This window comes from Barbatula barbatula (genome assembly GCF_947034865.1).
Source record: "Barbatula barbatula genome assembly, chromosome: 16".
NCBI classification, from domain to species: Eukaryota; Metazoa; Chordata; class Actinopteri; order Cypriniformes; family Nemacheilidae; genus Barbatula; species Barbatula barbatula.
The window spans coordinates 17406725-17432965 of record NC_136779.1 but is presented as its reverse complement, the minus strand read 5'-3'; the positions used below and the strand labels follow the sequence as shown (position 1 = coordinate 17432965).

Here is a 26241-nt window from a genome sequence, read left to right as displayed (position 1 = left end):
CTGTAGCTCAGTGGTAAGAGCATGCTACTTACAACACCAAGGTCATATGGGTTTGATCCCAGGGGATATTACATACTTAGAAACAAATGTATAGGATAATGCAATCTAAGTCACTTTGGATAAAAGTGTCTGCCAAATGCATAAATGTAAAAGTAAAAAGACAACAAGGAACAGAAATCCAAGTTTGCAATTACAGAGAATGTTTATAAAATGTTAGTGTAAAATTAAATCACAAATAAACACAACATTCTAATTCAAATATGTACATAACAAGAGTATAACAATCTTTTTTTTCTCAAACATGGAAGAAAATATATTTTTTTCATTTGAGACCTGTTAAAAGGCTTATTGCATTATATATATATATATATATATATATATATATATACATATATATACACTACAAACATTATTTCATGGACAATTTTAGAAATATCCTGGTAGGTCCATAAAATACAAATAAAGATCCAGAATGTTGATGCTTCAAAATTAAATGAGCTTAAATGAAATTGTCATGAACTCAGGTGGTGAGACAAGGACAGAGGACCCAGGTGCAGACAGGGGGTAAGGGGTTAACAGATATTTTGATAACAAATAATAAAACAAAGACCCACGTGGGGGTAACATAACATGACATAGACACAGGGACATGGAATAACTAAACTAAACTAAACTTGACAAGACTAAAGATAAACATTTGGTACAAATAACTGGACTAAAACTACACTGCACAAGAGACAAGAACTCACCACACTACCACAATGAACCAGCACAAGACAGAAGACACAAGGGCATTAAATAAGGGACCAAATCAAGAGGGGAACAGGTGTAGGGCCTTAAGCAATAACGAGGTAACGAGAGAATGGGAACAGAGACGAGACCGGAGAGAGTGTATGGAAGGCCATAACTGCCTCTCTCCACACAAAACATGAGCCTCTGTCATGATCCTGCCACTAAACCAAGAGAAACATGACATGATGCGGCAGAATCATGAAATGAAATAATGTAAAAGCTTGCCCAATTACCATGATGACAAATACCCAAATCAAATATGACAGCATATTTAGGAGCAAAACGTGAACCAAGTGTAAAAAGACTTGTAATGTAATTAACTTTTTGCCTAAAAAGAGACTCAGTGTGCTACATGCTATACTGTATATATATATATACACGAAAAAAAATATGGCTGAATGAGTCCATAGGTACTTGGGAGGTATGTATTCTTTTTGGAACTTACAGTGTAAACAAAACATAACATATTGCATTGTGTCTGGTGTAGATACTACAAAATGTCATAGAACAGTGAAGAATTGCGCAAACTACAATTAATGAATAGATTTCCCAAAATACATTTAAAGTAAATAAAAAAATGATGGCTTCATATACAGTATATGCTTTTTGAAGCTCATCCCTTGCATTAAGCATTTTTTCTAAACATTTTAATTAGGGTTCAGCCTATTAAAGGAAGTAATGTACATACATTGCCTTCCGCCATTTCTAGACATTGCTGCTTTATATTTTTTGTAAGCCTTAAATCAAAATAAAGTGTTTTTAAGAATAACTTAATAAAAATCACATTTTTTAAGCATAGCACAGAAATTCACTACTAACTATAAAAAGAGTTCTACAGCTAACTATGTACTTGATATATAATTAAATGTAACATGACACGATTGACCATATACAATACAAGTTCATGAACCGTGAAAAATCCAAGATGACTTATTTAAAAACAGAATTCATCAGTCATTATTTTTGTTGATTTATCTGAGCGAATCCAGGAAATCAAAATTTGGTTCATTTCTCAAGAGGGGCTGAAATAATGGCTGCATGGAGAAACAAAAGATAAATTACAAGTGCATAAACTCACATTGAAACGCATGTTATTGTCAGTGAAGTTTCTAGTATAGGTAGATTCACTAAAGTGCCAATGTTAAACTGCATAAGCCATGCTTGAAACTATTGTAATCAGTTAAAGTTTATAGGATTGTCTTATTGCTCTGAAATAATAAATAACCTATAGTTACTAAACTATCTGCATGTGACGCATAAAATATAATAAACAGCTGTACCTTTGCGAGTAGGGTGGACTTTGCTGGTCTTTACCAAATTGTTTTGAGACAGCGCTTCCATAATCCATTGAAGAGAAGATGTACAAAACTCCATCTGCATAATGAGTAATGGTAATGGTAATGAGAGATGAGATTATGTTCATACATACTTGTATGACAACATGTGCCCTTACCTCTGTTTCTAGTGCTCTTAATCTATGATCAACATCTCTGATATCTGTAACCTGTTTAAGAACACCATCCACTCTGCAACAAGCACAAAGAAAACATCAATGTAATAATGCATATCTATTATTTTCATGAAACAATAAGGTTAACACATTTTTTTCAATGTAGTGTATATTTATTAAAAGTGTCCTGTCCTCTTGTCTTTTCAACCATGTATGACTTTCTTTCTTCTGCAGAACACAATATAATATATTTTGAAAAATGTTGGTAACAGAACAGCACAGCCCCCCATTCACTTGTATTGTAAACAATGCAAGTGAGTGGGATGTTTTAACAACATCCTTCAAAATATATTTTGTGTTCAGCAAAAGAAATAAACTCTTTTAAAATTAGTAGGGTTGTTTTGCTGCTGTACCTTTAAGTATTCCATGGAAACATGATCCTGGGTTTGTTTGTATCACTGCACTTGCACTTTCTTTAATATGAATGTATTTTATTTGTTGTATATATTGTGACTTATCACTGTCGTTGCTAACTTATCCTGATCTCTCAATAACCCTGTCCTGGTTATTTACTTGAAGATCGTAAACCAAAATTGATAGTTAACTCAGCTCCATTAGCATAGCATTAGCGTGCTAGCAGGCTTTCTGTTTACACTGTTAAATATCATCTCGCCTTCTAGTTGTCTTGTATGCTAACTGTTTCTCTTTTAAGCGTATATACTAAGATTCATCGAGCAACCTTGGTAACTTGAAATTACTCTTCAAACCCGGCAAGTTATGGCTTCTCTTATTATTGTTACTTGCACCTCAAATGTCAAATGTTTAGCTTAGCCTCCTCTGTCAGCGGGGAGGGCTTAACATGCGATAAATGAGAATATCTCAGAATTAGAGTCTCGCATCCAATCTTTATCTAAGGACCTTAGAAAACACTGCTCGGTTCCATTTTAAGATCCCCACAGCTGGGAAACTTTGTGACTGTGAGATGGCGTAGTCGCAGGTCAGAACACCACTCAACCGTTCCGATTACAGTCTCGAACAGGTTTGCCCCACTCAGTGACGCACAGACTAAAAAACCCTGTTGAAAGTGCCCTAGTTATTGGTGATTTTATTGTTCGGAATGTTAACATAGAGGCACCAGCCACCATAGTCAAATGTTTACCGGGAGCTTGACATCAAGTCAAATTTAAATGTGCTGGCTAAGGCTAATCGTAAATTCGGTAAAACTGTTATTCCTGTCGGCACAAATGATGTTCGACTCCGTCAAACGGAGATCACAAAAGATAATATTAAAGAGGTGTGTGAGCTCGCAAGCACAATGTCAAACACTGTAATATTCTCTGGCCCCCTCCCTGTTTACCGTGGTCATGGGATACATAGCAGATTATCATATCTAAATGGCTGGCTTTCTGAATGGTGCTCTGGAAGAGTTTTGAGGGCAGACCTGGGGCCTCATTTATAAAATTTTGCGTAGGATTTGTGTAAGTAGTGGCGTATGGATGAAACATAGGGCCGGCATATGCACAGAAATATTCTGATTTATAAAACCGTGCGCACGCACATCCTACGCAGTTTTCCCTTAATAAATCACAATCAATTCTAAATGTAGCGCAGCTTTTGCAGCTTCATGTCACACCCGTAGTCTGTGAAATGCCCACAACTTAATATTCATCGATTGTGAAATCATGGCAAACACAGAGAAGAAATAAAAAAAACGTAACTTCACTCAATGTGAAGTAGAAGTTATCGTTGGCGAGGTGGAAAAGAGGAGAAAAATGTTGTTTGGAGGGCACAGTGTGGGCATTACTAATGCCAACAAGGCACTTGAGTGGCAACAGGTTACAGACGCCGTAAATGCTGTAGACTCACAACCTCGGACCATGGCCGAAATAAAAAAGAAATGGTCGGACATCAAAGTAGAGGCAAAAAAGTGTCTAGCGCTCCATCGCCAGAGTGTGTCTGCCACGGGTGGGGGAAAGGGGACACCGGAGCTGAACCCTCTTGATGAGAGACTGGCGGCAATTATTGGGGAATCCCTATTAAGTGGAGTGGTGACTGAGGCGGAGGGGGACACTGACGCGCCAGATGACACAGGTAAGTGAAATAAGTCAAATGAATGCAGTCAAGTCACATGAATGTAGGCTACACGATTACAGTTTATTCATATAGAAAAATCTTTATTTCACTCGCTGGGTGTTCCAGCGGGGCCAGTGGAAACGATGCTGCAGCTGAGCAGCCGTCTGGACCCAGTGTCTCCACGGCCATTAATTCAATCAGAGAGGTGGCCAAGGAGTTGGGCGGTATCAAGACTGTCCTATCTAAAATAAACTGCACAATGAGGGAATTCTTGAATAAATAATATATATTTTTCCACAACATTTGTTGTTCTTTACAAGCGACGCATCACTTCCAACCGCTGGCGCACAGCAGCAGCCTTTGGCTCAGATGCCTGGGGATGGGGGCCAGGGTCAACACAGTAAGCGGCGACAGGGGGTAGAGGCACGTTTTTAAGCTGTGCCACATTGTGTAGCACAGCACAGTACGATTTGGCACACCTTTTCAGGAGTGTACAATAACCTCCCTCCAGTGCAGTCGAGGCAGCGCAATCTGCCCTTAAACAGGCCGATGGTGCGCTCAACTATAGCGCGAGCTTGGCTGTGGCACATGTTGTAGTGCCTTTCCTCTGCCCTATGTGGGTTGAGGAAAGGCATCAACAGCCACTGTTTGAGGGGATATCCACTGTCCCCTGCAAGGATAGTGAAAGGATCAAGACATTGAAGTACAGTAAAATGTGAAATATCTATAAATCAAACGTACCTATAAGCCAGCCATCACGCACAGCACCAGCCTCGAGTCTGCGTCCAACACTGCTGTGTCTTAAAATGAATAAGTTATGGGTTGACCCAGGCCACTGAGCTACTACATTAGTGAGCAACATGTCACAAATAATTTGGACATTGATTGAATGGAAATGCTTTCGATTAATGAAAGTATTTTCATTAACATTCGGTGCCCTTATGGCAACATGAGTGCAGTCAATAGCACCGATTACGTTTGGAAAACCGTACATAGCTGCAAATTGAGCTTTCTTGTTTGCCTGTTCACTCGCCGTGTATGGAAACTTTATGGAATCATGGGACAAAGCAATTATGCCTTTTAACACGTCTGGCATTACCCGCAATCCCCTGGGATTGAACCCACAACTTTAGCGTTGTTTAAGCCACGCTCTTACCACTGAATTACAGGAAAGCTAATGGTTAATGTGCCGATTAACGTTAAGCATTCTGTCTTCCAAATCTATACAATTAAATGCATAAACAGAATTGCATGTCTGATAAAAGTTTTCGTGATTTTCATGTGTTTACGGTTGTTCTGAAATAACGTAACGTTAGCAGTGATGAAGGATGATGTTTTTATGTTTAGTGCAGATAAAAACAAAATCACCACCTTGGAATGATAAGGTTTTATATGTGTTATGAACAGTTTTGAGATGCAGTGCTTTAACGTTTCATTTAACTTTGTAGATAGAATCCTTTTGATTTCTAAAAAAGTCTGAAAATGTAAACAAAGCCAAAACATCTCGTAACGTCAATGAAAAAAATATTCTGTACTGGTGGTGTCTGTGGATTCTTCAGATGACTGGATGATATTTGTAGGGTTTGAAATCGGATGTGTGCCAAGAATCTGATCTATATCCTCATAAAATAAAAACGTGTCCTTTTCTTTACCAGAGCCCCCGCATCGCGCACTTTTTCCACACTCCGGTTAATCCCGTGTTCCCATATATTATCACTAAATATTTTGAACACTCGGCTCATTTTGTTTTGCACACACCTCTCTTCTCGCTCTACAATCATGTGATTATTAGGGTCGCATCTGGTGACATCACATCCTGTTTTTGGTTCGAACCGATGCCTTTGGTCCGTTTTGCGTTCGAATTACAATCGAACCGCACCAGAGTTCATTTGAAAGCGGATCGAGACCCATCTTTTCAGCGGTCTCGGCCCGCTTGTTTGGTGCGCACCAGGGTTCGGGTGGTAGCGTTCACACTACACAAATAAACCAGATCAACAGAGCAATCGCACCAGAGATCGTTTTAATCAAACCAAACATGGCATATGTGAACACGCCCTAAATGAGTCTGTCCCCCAAGATTACTATTATAAACATGAGCCTCGCCTAAGAGGCAGAGGGGGAGGTGTTGCTGCACTTCGTGGAACGGGAGCTTCGTGCCCTGGATGTGCATCCCGTAAATCTCCATCAACTGCAAGATGCTATCCTATCAATATGGGCCAACATTTCTAAAGAATGCTTTCAACACCTTGTTAACATCCATGTAGATAACGATTAGATGTTTTAGGAATGGCTTTTAAAGACACCATGCGATAGACAACATTTGTCAGGAGCCACCCACCTTCATAATCATACTTTAGATTTAATAATGTCTCATGGTATAAATGTGAATGGTCTAAAAATCCTTCAGCAGAGCGAAGACATATCGGATCATTATCTGGTATCATGCTGCCAATCAAGCTCGTAGTTACAAATATGGTAGAACGATAACTTCGACTACAAAATGTGCGTTTCTTGATAATTTGATAAATAGCGACTTCTTATTCTGTATACCAGCATAGCAGTGATGAATTTGTGAAATATTTCACAAATAAAATCCAAGATATTAGAGAAAAAATTATAACTATGCAACCAAAACTGAAACCCGCTGAACAAACTACTAACTACAGCGCCACTAAGGAGAAATTGCGATTATTTTCTACCATAGATCACGATGAACTATCTAAAATCATTAGATCATCTAAATCAACTACATGCATGCTAGACCATATACCTAAAAATCCATTTCAAAATCAAGTGCAGGTGGCAGATCCTTTTCCTATCTAGCGCCTAAACTTTGGAACAGTCTTCCCCTGCACTGTCCGGGAGACAGACACACACTGTCAGTTTAAATCAAGCCTAAAGACGCATCTTTTTAAATCGTGCATACACTATCATCATATAAATATTCCGAAGGTTTAGGCTGCACTAGTTAGATCAACCTAAAAGTCTCCTTTAGTTTGTACGTTTTTAACGTGTTTAAGCAATTTTTTTAAATGGTCACTTATAAATACATTTATTTATTTGGCCATTTAACATGGAAATTTTTACATTTGGCCTGTAACATATGATAAACCAGCTAAGGCTCTGTGTTTCCTAGGGTGGTTTTGTCTCGATCAGAGTACGGTTGCTAAGTTATTTGCGATTGTTTTTAGTACAAAAGCACGCTACAGGCCAAACCGTAAGGCAAAACCTGCCTGTTTGGTTTCGTTGAATGATTACTTTTTGTAAGCGCTGTATCTACATAATACATACCAAATTTTGTGCAAATCAGATAAACGGTCTAGGACGAGTTCCAAAAAAGTGCTTTTTCTGAAAAATTATAAATGTTGGCAAATTGACACCATAGTGAACAAAAAATTCTAGCACTTACGGTTTAAAAGATATGAGCAAAACTGTATGAGCAAACTTAGAATGTCTAGGTGGCGCTAGGGAATTTGAATTACAGACTACAAATTTGCCATGGTGACATATGAGACTGTCCTCATTCTGCTTTCAAAATTTTGCCATGTACGATTCAATGTGCTGCCATAGACACAATGGCAGAAGAAGAAATATAGTTGCAAGCAGTGATACGGGCCAAGGCACCACAAGGGCAGCACAGAAACATGCCGGCACAGAGCAACTGCATGAAAAAGGATATGTCGAGAAGAACAGGTTAGAACAAAAGATGGACTTTACATATAAACATATTACACAGTTCTCAAATTTGACGTAGTGGTTGTCGTGTCAGATATTCTTGCGTTGCATACTCTGCATCTGGCAAATCATTTTTTATTGGCATGATCAAGTTCAAAGTCCTTATAGTCAAACGTGACTATTTGAGGAGCTTGACTTTTGTCTGCCATGTTTGGCGCGGTTTGAGTTGTGCAGCGTTAAAGGCACAGGTGCTTGATTATAGTGCTGCTGAGTCACAATAACTATTTTTTACTTATTACAATTATTTAAACTTTATTGTACTTTATTAAAAGTTCAAGTCATTGTCGAGTCCTCCACTTTAAGTCAAGTCAAGTAATTTTCTTACTTCAACCAAGCAAGTTGCAAATCCTGAAACCGAGTCAAGTCATGTGATCCCCCACCTCTGATTATTAAAAATGACGTTCAGCTTTAGAAAATATCAAATGATTCGCTTCACAAGACGTCCATATGTCACCATGAGCCGCTTTTTTGGATTTATGTGCTTTCGGAACTCTTAGACAGGTGGACCCCATAGACTCCCATTATATGAAGCAAAGAGGGCTGCGCATTTACAAAACAATCTTCTTTTTGGTTCTACTCAAGAGAAAATGTCACCTACATCTCGGATGGCCTGGGGTGCTTAACGAAGCAGCAAATTTGAGTTTTTAAAACTATCCCTTTAAGTCTCTAATGAATGCTTAGGCCCTCCTCTCTTCCTGCTAGGTCAGTGTTACTGTGAAAAGAGACTTCTTATCATCATGTTCAAAAACTTTTGTGTGAAACCTACGTACGAACGCTTTCACAAACAAATCATAATTCACAAAAACTTTGGTACAGAAATGTATTCTAAATATAAGAGAAAAGATAGGAACAGTTGAAAGCACACGTACGCAAAAATAGTCTCTTTCTTTCCCTTACTCTCTCTCTCTTAGACAAAATGCATGTTTCATCTTAGGATAATAGTCGTATATTTTAAATAATTACACGTAGATGTATATTTAATTTTAAAATTATTATTATACATAAACAGGAAAAGAATATGAAAAGCTGCGTTAGACTATAGCTCGAGCTGCAAGATTTCTAGAAATATCCACGCTTTACAGCCGGCTAATGAGAACTCCGCAAAATGCGTGTCTGTATAAAAGGTATTTGTGGTGAGGAAGGCGGGAAGAGAGCCGTGAGGTGAGGCCGGTGGCGTGAGTGATAGTTGGAATCAGCTGTGTGCGCACCGGTCCCGCATCTCTCACGGAGAAGATCGGGAGCTTAAGAGGACGGGTGGCAGGACTGTTGACGAGTGTAACAATCACCAGCTGGAGTGCCCTTGAAAACCACCAGAGGGCACTCCACATCAAACTTATCATTCACTCACAAAACTACATCTCCCATAACACACTTCCCGGACTCATCATCACTGATTACATTCACCTGTATCTCATCACCCTGTTAATCTCACTCTATATATACCATGTGCACGTATTCACACACTGCGAAGTCTTGTTTAGCCTGTCTGACATTTCCGAGCGTTTTCCCTGCTGTGTTTTATCTTGGACTGTTTGTTATCTGATTTTGGATATACCCTGACATACCTGACGCTGTTGTTGATCACTGCCTGTTTGACCATTCTGTGAAATAAAGCTGCATTTGGATCTGACCTGCCTGTCTCGGAGCAGTTTCATGACAGAATGGTCAAACAGGCAGTGATCAACAACAGCGTCAGGTATGTCAGGGTATATCCAAAATCAGAAACGGTAACAGGCAGAGGTCGGGGCAGGCAGCAGAGAATCAGATAACAAACAGTCCAAGATAAAACACGACAGGGAAACGCTCGGAAATGTCAGACAGGCTAAACAAGACTTCGCAGTGTGTGAATAAGTGCACATGGTATATATAGAGTGAGATTAACAGGGTGATGAGATACAGGTGAATGTAATCAGTGATGATGAGTCCGTGAAGTGTGTTATGGGAGATGTAGTTTTGTGAGTGAATGATAAGTTTGATGTGGAGTGCCCTCTGGTGGTTTTCAAGGGCACTCCAGCTGGTGATTGTTACAACGAGAGAGGACCGGGCCGGGACATGTGTTAAGTTTGTGTTTATGTTTTATGGCCAGCAGTCTACCATGAGGTGGCTCTTTTACTTCTGTGTTTATTTTTTTATTAAAGTTTTGTTGAATGTTCGCCAGTTCCCGCCTCCTTCCTTCCCTTTTATGAATCTTTGTTACAGTGTTTTATTGTTTATGAACTGATTTCGAGGACTGCGCACTTGGAATAACTTGTGAGAGAGCCTCTGTAAACAGCGTCACATGGGGTTGCCTGGAGTCAGTTTGACTTAAGTGACGACAGGAAGGAAAGGTTAGCCGGAAAGCCCTATATGAAGATGGATTGGGTGTGTTTTATACAAATTACTAAACTCATGCACGTGGCCACTCATTTAGAATACTCCAAATTCTCTAACATTAGGACGAGGTTAAGAACCAATTCATGTGCGTACGCAGTTGTTGTGAATGATGCGTAAAGTTTTCGTGGGAAGTTAAAATATGCGTATAAATATGTAAAATCTATTCAATTATTGGTGAATGAGACCCAATATATGTGAGAAACAGAAGTGGTTCTACATTGAATTGCACCCCGGGCGAGACCACCTTTAAGCGTTTATGTTCGTCTTTGAAACTACTTACAGATTTGAAAATTCTGTTTGCTAATAACAGGGCCTAACGTTAACCCAACTAATGGAAATAAATAATAATAACTGAACTTGTAACAGGTTTTTTGCAAAGCACAATATAATGGTGAAATTAGATCTTGTGTTTGTTGACTAAAAACCAATTTTTTTGTATAAGCATATCAAGCATCATAGCAAAAATGTGCGTTATTTGGAAGAAAGTCGAGGTGGTGTGTGACTGACTTTAGCCCACTAATTCCATTAGAGGGATATAACCAGTCATCCAGAGGTGAACTATCCCCTGCACGCACCCCTCCCCTTTCCCCTTCTCACACACATGGCACTTTCTCAGCATGCAGGGACGCCAATTTGCCAATTCCCCACACAATTAATGAATGATAGATAATAGAAAACCGCTTTTTGCGGCGGCCCAGATGTTTCAATTTTTTTTACTGCTCGTGCTGGTGCCGCCCCATGTGACATGAAAAAAGGCCACCCCAGGCGACTGCCCGGATCACCCGTGCCTAAAACCGCTACTGCTTGGCATTAAACATTGTCATTTGGTGGTCATGTGGTTGTCCTTCATTTACCTAGTGTCCATTGCAACCACGTAAATGTGTTAATACTCTACATGATTGCTATAGAACAAAGGCTAGCAGTGGTAATTACTAGTGTCAGGGATGTACGTTCACTTTTTTGCACATAGCACTGATGCTGCAGAGGTAAAAAAAAATATTTTGTCATCATTAAAATTTTTATGCAAGTCCAGTTCATCACATGAATAGGCCCCAGCAAACACAGAACGTTCCCCTAACGTTCCCCTATGGTTCCCATTTGGTTTTTTCGTTGGGAACCACAGGGCAACGTTCACAGAACGTTCCCTGTAGGTTAGTTTTTTCCTAACCAAAAGCTAACGTTCCCGAAACGTTCCCTGCAGGTTCGTTTTTTCTAACCAACACTGAACGTTACCGGAACGTTCCCTGCAGGTTCGTTTTTTCTAACCAACAGTAAACGTTACCGGAACGTTCCCTGCAGGTTAGTTTTTTTCCTATCAACAGCGAACATTACCGGAACGCTCCCTGCAGGTTCGTTTTTTCTGACCAACAGCGAACGTTACCGGAATGTTCCCTGCAGGTTAGTTTTTTTTAACCAACAGCGAACGCTACCGGAATGTTCCCTTCAGGTTATTTTTTGAGGGTAACAATACAACCAAAATGTTCTGTACAGGTTCCCTCTAGGTTATTAACTAATGAAAATTAGCAAACAATCGCAAAAAAGTGCTTGCTAACTCTCTTTCAGATTCCTATTACCATATTGCACACTTCAATTTAAAATCGTATCTTTATATTCATAATTTATTGAGAAGTATCCTTATATAAATGCATATATTTTCTTAGAAAAACGGAAATAAATAAACGAAAAAAAAATTGTCAAGTTACATATTGCTCGCGTGCGGTGCCCGCGAACTCTGAATGCGGGCAGCCTATATGCAGGTCTGTGGCCACCGCGCGTGCACAGAGCGACTTCCTTCTGAGAGGAGCCGGCCGGTCCCGTCAGTTTCCTGAGGTAAAATACTTTTTTAACTTAAAAAAGACACCTGTAGTGAGCTTGTAAATTGATTGTAAATAACATTTAAAACTACGAGAAAGGTAAGATAGTCTAAGTCAGGGCTCTTCAATAGGCGGCCCGCAAATGATTTTTTTTGGCCCGCTTGATGCACTAAAAGTGTATTCAGTTTCATTTGGGTTGGCATGACATCACCGCACGAAAACACACGAAGCACTCTGATCTCACATAGCTCTCGCGGTACTCCATCAGCCAATCACAATGCTGGCGCGAAAATGCAAACGGCGCAGGTTCATTGACAGCTAGTGACAAGGGTTGACAGCGAAATCATGGCGATTGTAAAAAAGAGAAAGGTAGACACAGAATATTTAAAACAATGGACTTAACAGTTGTGTTTTATTTTGCCTGACCACCACAATGCAAAGCCAACGTGTTTATTATGCACAAGACCGTGGCGGTCTGCAAGAATGATAACTTGAAACGGCATTTCGGGGCATTGCGCAGAAATTTCAAATGCAGTTATCCGGAAAATTCTGAAAGCCTGTAACCGCAGCATTCTTACGTGTGGCTTGGAACCTGGCAAAGGCCAAAAAAACGTTCACTGACGCCGAATTAATTAAAACCTGTGCAACTGACATGGTGGATAAACTTCTAAATCACGATGCGAAAATAAAGAAAATGGTAACGGAGCAGGTTCCATTATCTGATTGCACAGCAACAAGAAGAGTGGAGCCATTGGCGGGTGAGTGCCTGTCTAATCTGTTATAAGACATAAAGAAAGCAGAAGCCATATCACTCGCAATAGACTCGTCTCGCGAACTAACCGACATTGCACAGCGGTGTTTGTCCGATTTTTTTTATGGGAAGGATTTCCGCGAAGAGCTGCTTTGTTTGCTGCCGATGCATGGCCGCACAACCGGTGAAATACTTTTTAATGAACTAACGGAGTTCTTTAAAAATAATGAATTAGATTTGAGCAAAGTTGTTTCTGTCATTACTGACGGGGCTCCCTCAATGGTTGGACATCAAAAAGGCCTGATAAGCACTAGCTTCATAAATCGGTGTTGAAAAATGAAAGAGACGATGGATGCAGTCACGAGGCTGGTAAACTTTATTCGCGAGAGCTCGAGTCTGCCACATCGTCGTTTCCGAGCTCGTCGTGTGCTGAAGAGAGTTTCTGAATATAATGTTACTGTTTTATCAAAACTGAGGAAATAGAACTAATAAAAAACATATTTATATTGTGATTTTTTTTTAAAACAAATAAACAACTGTAAAAAATAATAATAATAATAATGACAATAATAATAATAATAGCAGAACAAACATTGTAATTATCCAATTATAGTCGGTGGCCCTTGACTTGCTATTGTTAGTAGAATTTGGCCCTTGGTGAAAACTAATTGAGGAACCCTGGTCTAAGTTGTAAAACTGAGATCATGTACGTGTGCGTGCATAGCTGCATATTCCACTCTAATTGAAATCACTGACCGTTTTCCTGAGGTAATTATTTGTACTTAACCGGTCGAATTTTAAGCTTAACGTATAAACCTAAATATAAATAACGTTATGCTTAAAAATCTAAAAAAATTGTTTACCTAGTGCAGCAAGAATAAGATCGGTTTCACCACTTCAAATTAATCTACTGCCACTTTCACATGAAACCCACATAACATTATCATAAAATGGACACCCTATACCTATATTTCATGTACATGTAACAGTAAGCTATAGCACATCTATGAGTACCGTCTTTCCTTCTTTTTATAGGCTACAGTCACCGTTCTTTCAGTTAACGTCACGTTGTGCTAATGGGGCAAATTCGTACCGATTAAGATAAAACAAATCGTTTGATAGTTACACCTAACGTTACTTAATTTTTTTTTAAATCAGTGTTTCCCAATCCTGGTCCTGCAGTGCCCCTTCTTACTTGTTAGTGGGTTTCAATATTCTTCCAATTGCTGGAGCACATATAAATTGAAATGTACATACTCATAAATCATATAAATCTGTGAATTTATTCCATTAAAATAATTATTCTTTTTTCCAGAGTCAATTGGCATCTGATTGTATAGTAAGTAAAAAACATAGCAGTTAATCTGCATATCTTGTTTGCCATGTTCCTCATTGTAAGATTATTACTTTGTCTAGATGATAGCTTTTAGGAGTTGATGAGTCTAGTCGATGGAACAATCAGAAGAACCGAGCCCGGGGACCAAGAATGAAACAGACACCGAAGTACAGTTCACTCAAAGTCAAAGTTTTTTACAAATGGTTTCAGTTTATATATATGCAAAAGAGGAAGTGAGATTTGGGCTCAAATCCCTCACATTGTTGCACAGCGCATATATCACACATTGTTAGTTATTCCTGTCTAGGACAATTTATTAGTGCTTGGTTATACGTCGGTGCCACTTATAACACACCATGAGATATATCCTTTTAAGGAAGCATATATCATCTAAGGAAACATATATTATCCTCCCAGGTTACTTGTAGCAAAACAAATGCATGGGAACCATGGGATTAATGGGAACCATCAATGACAAGGATTCTAGAATCTCACAATGGCCACTTTAAGACCAACAGTCTTACAAATAACCATGTACCCCTACAATAATCAATACATATATTCAAAATAGTTAGTGATTTAGCTCTTTTTTGTGTGTGTCAACAGCAGCTACCTCTACCCCAAAGGCTCTTTTAGGAGCCCTTTCACAGAGCGTCTTTGGCATATTGTAAGTATATGTTCCCTTTCTGTCGGTCTCTCGACGTTGTGTCGAAGCCGACAGATGGGGTTCGCCCTTGAGAACCAGTCATCTCTGACTATTTTGAAAAGGCCAATGAAATTTGGCGAATGAAATTTGCATGCCGGGCTCCGCCCCCGGAAATCCGGGTATAAAAGGGGAGCCGGCGTGCTCATTCATTCACCTTTTGTTCTTCGGAGCCTTCGCATCGAATGACTACTACTACAGCTGAATTCTTGACGTGGTGCAGCGGATTGTCCCTTCCGAGCGATCATCCCCCCGGCGTTTCAGCAGTTCCAGAGGTGTTTTCTGAAAGAGGTATTTTCCTGAAAGAGCAAATTTCTCAGCGTGGCATGTCCCGCTGTTCTCGTGGTTGCGGTTCCCTCATTGAGGAGGGGGACGGACACGATGCTTGCGTCAGGTGTTTGGGGGTCCAACACGCTGAGGCAGCATTCGTGGAGTCATCCTGCCCGCACTGCGGGCAGATGGCGATACAGACGTTGCGGTCACGGGTGGCTGCGCTCTTTCGAGAGCCAGCCACCACCTCGTCTGCTTCCCGCTCTGCGACCGCGGTGGCCACGGCCCCGCCGTCAGCAGCGGCGAGCAGCTTGGGTGGCATGGGGATTTCCGTGAGCGTAAATCCGTCAGCCGATGGCTCGCGGACCGTTCACGCCCCGATTCGCTCGTCTGGCCGTTCCCAGGAAGGCGGTTCCACACCGTCTTACTCCTCCGTCACGCAGTCGGTCTCGATGCGTGACGACGATGAGATGTCCCTCGCAGCATCGGAGGGCGACCTTCTGGCATCCGACCCTGACGATTCCTTCGAGCCGTCTCCGTCAGGAGATAGAGTTCAGGAAAAGGCAGACGTCGAGATGTCGGCCATGCTCTATCGGGCCGCCGCGAGCATCGGGCTGCAGTGCACCGCACCGCCCACGCCCCAGCGCTCGCGGCTGGATAATTGGTACATCGGGTCCGAGCACGGCTCCAAGCCGCGCACGCCCCCTGTACCTTTTTTCCCCGAGGTGCATGAGGAGCTCAGCAAGACCTGGAGCGCCCCCTTTTCGTCTCGTTCCCGTCATGCTGACTCTGTCGCCCTCTCTTCCCTCGATGCTCCCATCTCGCAAGGAGGGCTGTTTGGTGACACTGTCGAGGATTTCTCCCAGCAGTTCTCGGCAGTGCAGAAGCAGACAGAGGCCATTAAGCACATCCTGCCCCGCCGCGACCCGACCGCCTTTCGGCCGTCGAGGTCCCGTGGAACGTCTGCCTCCCAGCAGCCCCGGCCTTCTTCATCGTCAGCTCCGGCTACGGTGTCCCCTCCTCAGGCGGCCCCCCGGTAGAGGACGGAGAAGAAGCGACCACCGTCTCGTCAGCAGCCGCCGCGGAAGCAGAAGCGTTCCTGACGAGCCGGACCCGGGGAGATCGAGATCGGGCCCGACCCCAGCCATTCCATCGCTGACGGGTCGGAAAGGGACGGTCCCTGCCCCGTCCCAACATCTGCTAGGCCCTCAGGGCCTAGCGCCCACTTCCTCACAAAAAGAGCAGTCTCTCTCTCTGGGTCCCCCTTCCAGCCGCACTCACCCTCCGCAGGACGGTGTTCGGCAACTCGACGTTGCGTTGTGGCGACACGCAAGGCCGAGTATAAAATTGCGCAGCCCTCAGCACTCTCACCTCGACGGTGCGTTGAGCTGCGCCGCCGCCAGGCAGGCAAATCAGCGGAGCCAGTCCCCCCACGAGGTGGGGCCGGCACCGCTAGCCAGCGAACCGCCCTCCCCAGGGGAGATAAAGCAGATCGTACCTCTAGTGCCCCTGTCGCAGTCTTTGAGTGCTTGGTTAGCACTCACCAGACCGTCAAGGTGGCTGGAGAACACGATCCGTCTCGGCTACTCGATCCAGTTTGCCAGACCTCCACCCAAGTTTCGGGGCATCCTCTTTACCTCGGTCAGAGGCAGGGATGCTCCCGTGCTGCGGGAGGAGGTGGCAACCCTTCTGGTGAAGGGAGCGATCGAGCCCGTCCCCTCGGCCGAGATGTCCAGCGGGTTCTACAGCCCGTACTTCATCTTCCCCAAGAAGGGTGGAGGGTTGCGCCCCATTCTAGATCTGCGTGCCCTGAACAAGCACCTCCAGAAGCTGCCGTTCAGGATGCTCACGCAGAGGCGCATCTTGACGTCCGTCAGGCGTCAAGATTGGTTCATGGCTATCGACCTGAAGGACGCGTACTTTCATGTCTCGATTCTCCCTCGTCACCGGCCGTACCTACGGTTCGCTTTCGAGGGGCGAGCATATCAGTACAGGGTCCTCCCATTCGGTCTGTCCCTGTCCCCACGTGCCTTTACGAAGGTCGTGGAAGCCGCCCTCACTCCCCTCAGGGAGAGAGGTGTGCGGGTACTCAACTATCTCGACGACTGGCTTATCTTAGCACACTCGCGAGAACTGTTGTGTACACACAGGGATCTGGTGCTCCGGCACCTAGATCGTGGTTACGGGTCAACCGAGAGAAGAGCCAACTCTCCCCTGCGCAGAGTTCCTTTTTTCTCGGTATGGAACTCGACTCTGTCTCCATGACGGCGCGGCTCACGACAGAGCGCGCACAGTCAGTGCTGAACTGCCTGAAACTCTTCAAGCAGCGACCAGCGGTCTCCCTGAAACTTTTTCAGAGGCTCCTGGGCCACATGTCGTCCTCGGCGGGGGTAATTCCCCTCGGGTTGATGCACATGAGACCGCTGCAGCACTGGCTACAGAGACGAGTTCCCTGGAGAGCGTGGCACGCAGGCAGGAGGTTGATCGTCATTACACCTCTCTGCCGTCGTATCCTAACCCCGTGGTCATCAGTGACCTTTCTACGGACTGGCGTCCCCATGGGGCAGGTCCCGAGGCGCGTCGTGGTAACGACCGACGCCTCCTTACGGGGTTGGGGTGCGGTGTGCAAAGGGCACACAGTGTCGGGTCTCTGGACGGAGTCCCAGCTGTGTTGGCATATCAACCGCCTAGAGTTGTTGGCTGTTCTGTTGGCACTGAGGGGACTACGTCCCTCGTGCAGGGCCAGCACGTACTGGTCCGATCAGACAGCACGACTGCCGTAGCGTATATCAACCACCAGGGGGGTATACGCTCACGACAGTTAACGCAACTTGCCCGACGCCTCCTCCTGTGGAGTCAGCAGGTGACGAAGTCTCTGCATGCCACTCACATACCGGGCGACCTGAACCAGACAGCCGATGCGCTCTCTCGTCAGTCGACGCCCCGTGGAGAGTGGCGACTCCACCCCCGTGCGGTCCAGCTTATTTGGGTGCAGTTCGGGCGGGCACAGGTGGACCTGTTTGCCTCCCTGGACACCACCCATTGCCCGCTTTGGTACTCCCTGACCGAGGGCCCCCTCGGCACGGATGCCCTAGCGCACAGCTGGCCACGGGACAAGTGGAAGTACGCCTTCCCCCCAGTGAGCCTCATTGCACAGGTCCTGTGCAAGGTCAGGGAAGAGGAGCATCAAGTGGTACTAGTTGCGCCGTACTGGCCCAACCGGACTTGGTTCTCGGAGCTAATGCTCCTGACGACAACTCCCCCCTGGCCAATTCCCCTGACGAAGGACCTTCTCTCGCAGGGGAAGGGCATGTTGCGGCACCCGAGACCAGACCTCTGGAACCTCCACGTCTGGCTCCTGGATGGGACGAGGAGATCCTGAGTGGTCTACCCCCCGCGGTGGTGGAGACCATCACTCAGGCTAGGGCACCTGCCACGAGGCGGCTGTACGCCTTCAAGTGGCGCCTCTTCTCGTCTTGGTGTTCTTCTCGCAGAGAAGACCCACGGATTTGCTCGGTCAGGCACGTGATGTCCTTCCTGCAGGAGAGGTTGGAGAGTAAGCTCTCTCCGTCCACGCTGAAAGTGTATGTAGCCGCTATCGCCGCTCATCACGAACCAGTTGCTGGAAAACCTCTAGGGCAGCATGACCTGATCATCAGGTTCCTCAGGGGCGCGAGGAGGTTTAACCCACCTCAACCGCGCTCCGTACCCTCTTGGGACCTCAATGTGGTCCTGGCGGGCCTTCAGAGGCCTCCCTTCGAGCCCCTCGGAGAGACCGATCTTTCTCATCTCACGATGAAGACGGCTCTCCTGACGGCGCTCGCCTCCATCAAGAGGGTGGGGGATCTGCAAGCATTTTCCGTGTCCACAGAGTGCCTAAATTTCGGGCCCGGTGATTCTCACGTGATCCTGAGACCTCGGCCCGGCTACGTGCCCAAGGTCCCCACCACTCCCTTCCGGGACCAGGTGGTGACCTTGCAGGCGCTCCCCACCGGGGAGGAAGACCCAACCCCGTCCGTGTTGTGTCCAGTACGCGCCTTGCGCCTCTACGTGGACCGCACGCAGAGCTTCAGAGGCTCTGAGCAGCTCTTTGCTTGTTTTGGAGGTCAGCAGAAGGGGAAAGCTGTCTCCAAACAGAGGCTGGCGCACTGGATCGTGGACGCCGTCACGACTGCGTACCGATCTCAAGATTGCCCGTGCCCGCTGGCAGTGAGGGCACACTCCACCAGGGGTGTTGCCTCCTCGTGGGCACTGGCTCGGGGCGCCTCTCTGGCAGACATATGCAGAGCTGCGGGTTGGGCTACGCCCCACACCTTCGCGAGGTTCTACAACCTCCGCGTGGATCCGGTGTCAGCTCGAGTCTTGCAGGATAACACCAGGTGAGACCAGCGGCCGGCAGGGCGTACGCCTGCGACGAGCGCCACCCCACCTCTTTAGGTGGGTCAGTGCGCAATCATCTGCCTCCCTTCTTTCCCCTCAGGCGAAGAATAGGCATTCAATCCATCACTAAGCACTCAAGGCAGCGGGCTGGGCGGAGCAGCCTGCCACCTTTTGCGGGCACAAGTTGAGTTATCTACGTGTGACTCTAACCGACCTCAGTGCTCCAGACGTGGTAACCCCCCGGCAGGGTGGTTCCGTCTGAGATTCCGTCATGAGTTGTTCCCCCCGGAACCCGTGACCTTCCCCGGGTGGGCATCCACCCTGCGGATTCTCGCACATACCTCCCATGAGTTCTTCCCTACCGGTAAGACCATGCTGTTTCTCCACTGTATTCCCCCCGAGGGTGGGAAGTGGTCTCCGTAGCGCACCTCCCCCTTGAGGGAATAGCGCTTACCCAGTGGTCCTATGGCCGGACGGCTCTCGCCATTGGGGCCGTCTGAGTTGACAGAGGGCAGGGGCTACCCACCTTTTCTGAAAGCTCTGGGTCCCCCTGTCTACCTACTGGAAGGTTACAATCTCGCGAGAGCGCTACGTCTGACTCGCCTAGGCTGGCCAACGTCGCTTCGCTGGAGATTGTGACGCGGCTATTGCCGTGGCGTTTTCAATAGGAACCCCATCTGTCGGCTTCGACACAACGTCGAGAGACCGACAGAAAGGGAACGTCTCGGTTACGTATGTAACCTCTGTTCCCTGATGGAGGGAACAAGACGTTGTGTCCTTCTTGCCACGACAATAGCCGTCCGCTGCAGCAGTCACGAGATGCTTTCAGGCTCCTCAGCACAAAAGGTGAATGAATGAGCACGCCGGCTCCCCTTTTATACCCGGATTTCCGGGGGCGGAGCCCGGCATGCAAATTTCATTCGCCAAATTTAATTGGCCTTTTCAAAATAGTCAGAGATGACTGGTTCTCAAGGGCGAACCCCATCTGTCGGCTTCGACACAACGTCTTGTTCCCTCCATCAGTGAAGAGAGGTTACATACGTAACCGAGACGTTTTTAAATACTTTTTATAAGATGGATCAATGGGTTTAGAAAATATTTGTTAATGTTTTTAGTAAAACACATTGTACTGCATGTTCTTTCATTTGTATAGAACTCTTTATATAATTGCCAAATAATTGTATTGTTTTCCATGTTTTACTGTTGCTTTGAGTAGGAAAAGCCTCTGCTAAATGCCTTGACTGTAAATGAATTGTATTGAGTATTTTCTTTAATATCTAAGCATTCACATTAAGAATAGTTAACCACAAGTAGTATTTTCTATATCTTCATTTATGCATGCATTCGAATATTAATCTACGTATCACTTCGGTTCACATTAAGAAGTATTCATAGGAATAATAGAATAGAATATTACTTATTAGAGTTGTTAGAGGTACCATATTTAACCACATTTAATTCAAAATGATTTAATGCAAATGTTTAATGTTAAAATCAGTATACCATTAATAATTATGTAACATGTTTAAGAATACTCTTCAACGTTTTACAGTAATATAAAGTCCAGTGATGTCTGTAAGGTCTAAGGTTCAAATAAAGTTTAGAGAATGACATGCAGAAAACACTTTTTACATAGAGCACCTGCATGTACCCCTGACACATTCTTGAAGACAAATTTAATTAAATTTAACTTATGGTCTCATTGATGCGCTAAAAAACATTACTATATCAAAACATGAGGACAGTTTTAATAAAACCCTGTCGTATGCTAAAGGACAACTCATGAGTTATTGCATAGGGTCAGAGATGCATTATGAGTTCACCAAGTCGTTTTGCCGGAAAAGAACCGGAAAAGTGTTCAAATATGGGCACATTATTATTTGTCTATGTGCCAACCAAGATTCCACAATTAAAAACGTGTCCTGTTGCCTGGAATTTATTGGTGGCAGAAACAGAGTTATTGGTCATCAAAAATAAGAGATAACGGGAACTTACCTGATTGGTGAACAGACAAACCCCCCTGCACAAGTTTTACTATAACTATAGGCTTGAAAACATTGTATTTTCAGATGCTTTGGGAAGATCTCACTTTGTTTGATTCGAACAAATAAAGTTTACTCTTTGACACCTGGACCTTCTTTGTTTGAGCAATTTTTTGAAACTACAAGATAAATTTTTCCACAACAATTGCAGGCATATTAAGGATCAACATCAGTCACTGGATATAAAAGCAATTAATAACTATTTCACATAATAATGATTAATTTCAACTACAGTGTTTAAGATCCGTCTCACTCATTTCCTTTTTCTTTTGTTTTCAGATGATGCTGAAGTGAAGATATTGCTTCTGTATTTTAAATAATTGTAGCTTTTATATTTGTAGCCTTAATAAATTTTTGATTTATTTAACCCCAGTTTTTGTTCTCTGAGCAACAAATCTATATCAATCTATAACACGTGATTTTAGACTAATTTCATTCATCATACCATGGCTAGGAGAACGTTATCGTAACGTTAGGATAACGTTAGGGGAACGTTCTCCTAACGTTAGTACAAAGGTAGGGGAACGTTCCCCTAACCTACAGGGAACGTTCTATTAACGTCAAGAAAACTTTCCTGGAAAACCAACAGGCTACGTTAGAATATCTGTTCTGGGAACGTTCTAGGAACCACGAGCTAACGTTCCCAGAATGTTCTGGGAACCAAAAACTGTTTGCTGGGAGGTAACTGACAAATGACATTAATGTTACACACAGATGGATAATAAGAGCCATATTCTTTTTTGTTAACCTACATTCTCATACTTTTATGTGTTTATTTATTTACTATACAATATAGGTATAGCTGTCCACATTAACTACTGTAGTATACTGATATTTACTATAGTAAACTGCAATAAAATTCCTAGATACTGTAGTATTTTTGAACCTCACTTTAGTATACTACAGTGTTTACAGTTTAGCAATTTACTACAGGGGTACTTCAATTTCCTTTAGCAAATACTACGGTATTTTTTTGTCTGAGTATTCAGGTAATGGGACTTTTATTTTGACTGGTCGTCAGGAAGATGCTTGAGTTTTAGTGTGCTTGACGATACCTGTACTCGAACAGTAAAATGCTCATAAAATAAACTCTCAGAGCAACTCTGGAGAGGAAGTTTATCTGTTTATATCCTCAAAGAGTGCAGACGCAGACAAATTGTCAGTCATCACCCGTGTAGTATGTTAAACTGTGTACCTCATTCACTCAGACACGCAGAATAGCCAGATGACATTGTTTAATAACAGGATTCCGTGTCCGCATCTAGTTATTTGGACTCAATGCGCTGCACCGTTGATTGTCACACACAAACAAGCACAACCACTTGTCACACTTGTGTGTACAAGCACAACTAGGACAAACGATACAAACACCCAGCTCTGTGTAATGCACCTATTCTTATTATTCTTAGCATAGACAGATTTTTATGCTGCACTTTTTTATGTCTGGTGGGGTAAGTAAAATTCCATCTCACTTGCTCATACAAAACATTCACTTGTCCTAGACAAGGGTTAATGCCGAGCATTGCTCAAAAGGACCATTTTGCACAGTAATGCACAAAACGTTACATCCATTCAGAATAACTTCGTTTGAGGAAGAAACAATGTCACAGGCACAGTCAGGGGTGTAGATGGGATTATTTTGCGTAATTTGGGCTAATGGTTTACACTAAAAAGCCATTGGAAATCATGGATAAAGAAAAATTAACAAAGGCTTACCTATCAACACTAGCATTGCATAATCAAGCTGTTATTTGTCTAGTAAACCAATCTGCCACCAAAATGTGATGCCTTCTGCAAAATATGTTTTATTTAAACATGAAAACATAAATCAGTAAATTTACCTCAGTCAATTTATACAGTACATTGGGTTAGATGATAATGCTATGCCAGGACCCCAATTTAAGCTTGAAAATTTAAAAACAATTCCTGACGATATATTGTTTGATTTATCCAACCATTCTTTTTTTTGTTAATTCGCTATTTGGCCCTGTCCACTCACCTAATGGCATAGTACTCTCCACATTTTGCTGTGTTTGCCAAGTGCAAAAGAATAACTATACAAATAACAAAATAATTTAAACATAATAACACAACTAATCTGTCACATCTGGGAATCAGGGGCCCGTTTCAATAAGGAGCTACAACCAACAAAGTTAAAATGTGAACTCTGTGATCTGCTACTCAGAGTGAAACTATTGAAATCAGCTATTCTGAAACAGAAAACTCAGTAAGTTCACAAGCGTGCACTGCTGCTTTAAAAAGCCAGCATCAATTGAGCCCGATTCACCGTGGCAATGGCTGTCATGATTCTGCCTTCTCTTGTCTTGATTTTCTGGTCTAGGGGCAGAGTCATGACAGATCCACATGTTTTATGTGGAGAGAAACATATTATTGTCAATCAGAACATAATATGCGTTCTCTCCTGTCTCGTCATTTGGCCCCGCCCCTCTCGTTTCTAGTATAGCTTTCCTCTTGTGTCTTATTACCCATACCTGCCCATCGTTATCTCCTTTGTTAGTTTCCCTATATATATACCCATTTGTTTATTGTCTTGTGGCTCGTTTGTGTCGTACTTTGTGGTAACTATATGCTCTGTGGATTTGTCCCTACGCTGTGTCCCAACGTTAGCGTCCTGTTGGTTACCCGCCGTGAGTTTCTCGTCCAGTTGTCACTGTCTTTGTTGTCCCCTGTATTTTACCCCCTCGTGGGTTTTTGTTTTCTGTTTTACTTTATTATTTATTAAACCCTGTTTTACCCCGTATTGCTGCCTGCGCTTGGGTTCTTCACTACCTGTTCCGTGACAGAACCAACGAGCGCCAAGACTGAACCCAGCAGCAGCATGGACACTGGCCGGTCTAGCTTGGCCCGCCGCCTCTGCAGCCTTCGCCAGGGAAGTGAGACTGTGGATGATTATGTGGAGAGGTTCCTGGACATCGCAGGACAGGGCGTCTTCGGGGAGGAGGAGCTGGCGGTGCTGTTTAACACCGGTCTCAGAGAGCCACTCTCTCGATCGGAGATGAGGGCGATGAGGCCGTTGGACTTCGACGCTGTGTGGGATGCCGCCACAGGTCGTTCGTGGTCCACGACCTCATCGAACTCCTTTGACTCATCTCCGCTGGTTGCGATACCAGAGAGTGGTCCTCTGCAGATCAGGAATGTGGGCATCGCCACGCACCACTCCCCAACCTCTGCGGCCTCTCCACAACCGCCCAGTCTCACTGGCAAGCGAGGGAGACGGGAATCCTGGGGGTCCTCGTTTGAGACCTCCAATCCCGAGCCGCTCATCCCATTCTCTTCATTCCTGCAGCCGGCCTCCAGGCGGGGGGCTCGGCTGAAGAAGAGGCAACGGAGGGCGGCTCGGAGGGCGGCTCGAAGGGTGGTCCCGTCGAGCCCGGTGGTCCCGTCAATCCTGGTGGTCCCGTCAAGTCCGGTGGTCCCGGTGGTCCCGTCAAGTCCGGTGGTCCCGGTGGTCCCGTCAAGTCCGGTGGTCCCGGTGGTCCCGTCAAGTCCGGTGGTCCCGGTGGTCCCGTCAAGTCCGGTGGTCCCGGTGGTCCCGTCAAGTCCGGTGGTCCCGGTGGCCTTTCAGCTGGCGTCTCAGCCTCAGCCGGCCTTCCTGCCGGCCTTCCAGTCGGTGTCTCAGCCGGCCTTCCACCCGGCCTTCCAGCCGGTGTCTCAGCCGGCCTTCCAACCGGCCTTCCAGCCGGCCTTCCAGCCGGCCTTCCAGCCGGCGTCTCAGCCCCAGCCGGCCTTCCAGCCGGCCTTCCAGCCGGCGTCTCAGCCCCAGCCGGCCTTTCAGCCGGTGTCACAGCAGGGGACTCCTAGAGCCTCTATGACTCCCCCTAAGACTGTTCCACCCCATCCATTCCCTTTTGGACTGCCCCCTAGTCACTCTTTGCCTCCACCCCCCCTCCCTTGTTTGTTATTTTTATTGTCTCACCCGAACCCTTTTGTTATTATTTCTTGTATGCCCCTAGTCATGTTTACAATGTTTTGTTGGTTTATGTCTGTTACCCAGTCTGTCTTGTCTTGTTAGTTGCTCCCTTGGTGAACGCCAGGAGTCGTTCATTAAGGGGGGGGATTCTGTCATGATTCTGCCTTCTCTTGTCTTGATTTTCTGGTCTAGGGGCAGAGTCATGACAGATCCACGTGTTTTATGTGGAGAGAAACATATTATTGTCAATCAGAACATAATATGCGTTCTCTCCTGTCTCGTCATTTGGCCCCGCCCCTCTCGTTTCTAGTATAGCTTTCCTCTTGTGTCTTATTACCCATACCTGCCCATCGTTATCTCCTTTGTTAGTTTCCCTATATATATACCCATTTGTTTATTGTCTTGTGGCTCGTTGGTTGTATATGTTGCCTGTTCTTGTAAATCTTGTACCTCGTGGAAACTGTTTGCTCTATCCCTACGCTGTGTCCCAGCGGTAGTATCCTGTTCTTGTTACCCTCTGTGAGTTTTCATTCTTGTTTTTTGCTGTCTTTGTTATCCCCTGGATTTTACCCCCTCGTGGGTTTTTGTTTT

The 26241-nt window shown here is 44.4% G+C and overlaps 1 protein-coding gene across 3 annotated transcripts in view; it reads right to left on the bottom strand.

Moving 5' to 3' along the window:
• Positions 1–1082: 1082 nt before the first annotated feature.
• Positions 1083–26241, bottom strand: part of LOC306906044 (transient receptor potential cation channel subfamily M member 4-like) — a 104158-nt gene continuing 78999 nt past the window's right edge. For all 3 annotated transcript variants that reach the window (XM_079477111.1, XM_079477110.1, XM_079477112.1), the window contains 3 exons: positions 2246–2318; positions 2073–2166; positions 1083–1826 (listed from right to left, as the gene is read on the bottom strand). In XM_079477111.1, the coding sequence (XP_079333237.1) occupies positions 1798–1826; positions 2073–2166; positions 2246–2318 (196 nt within the window). In that variant the 3' untranslated portion in view covers positions 1083–1797. The remainder of the gene's footprint in view (positions 1827–2072; positions 2167–2245; positions 2319–26241) is intronic.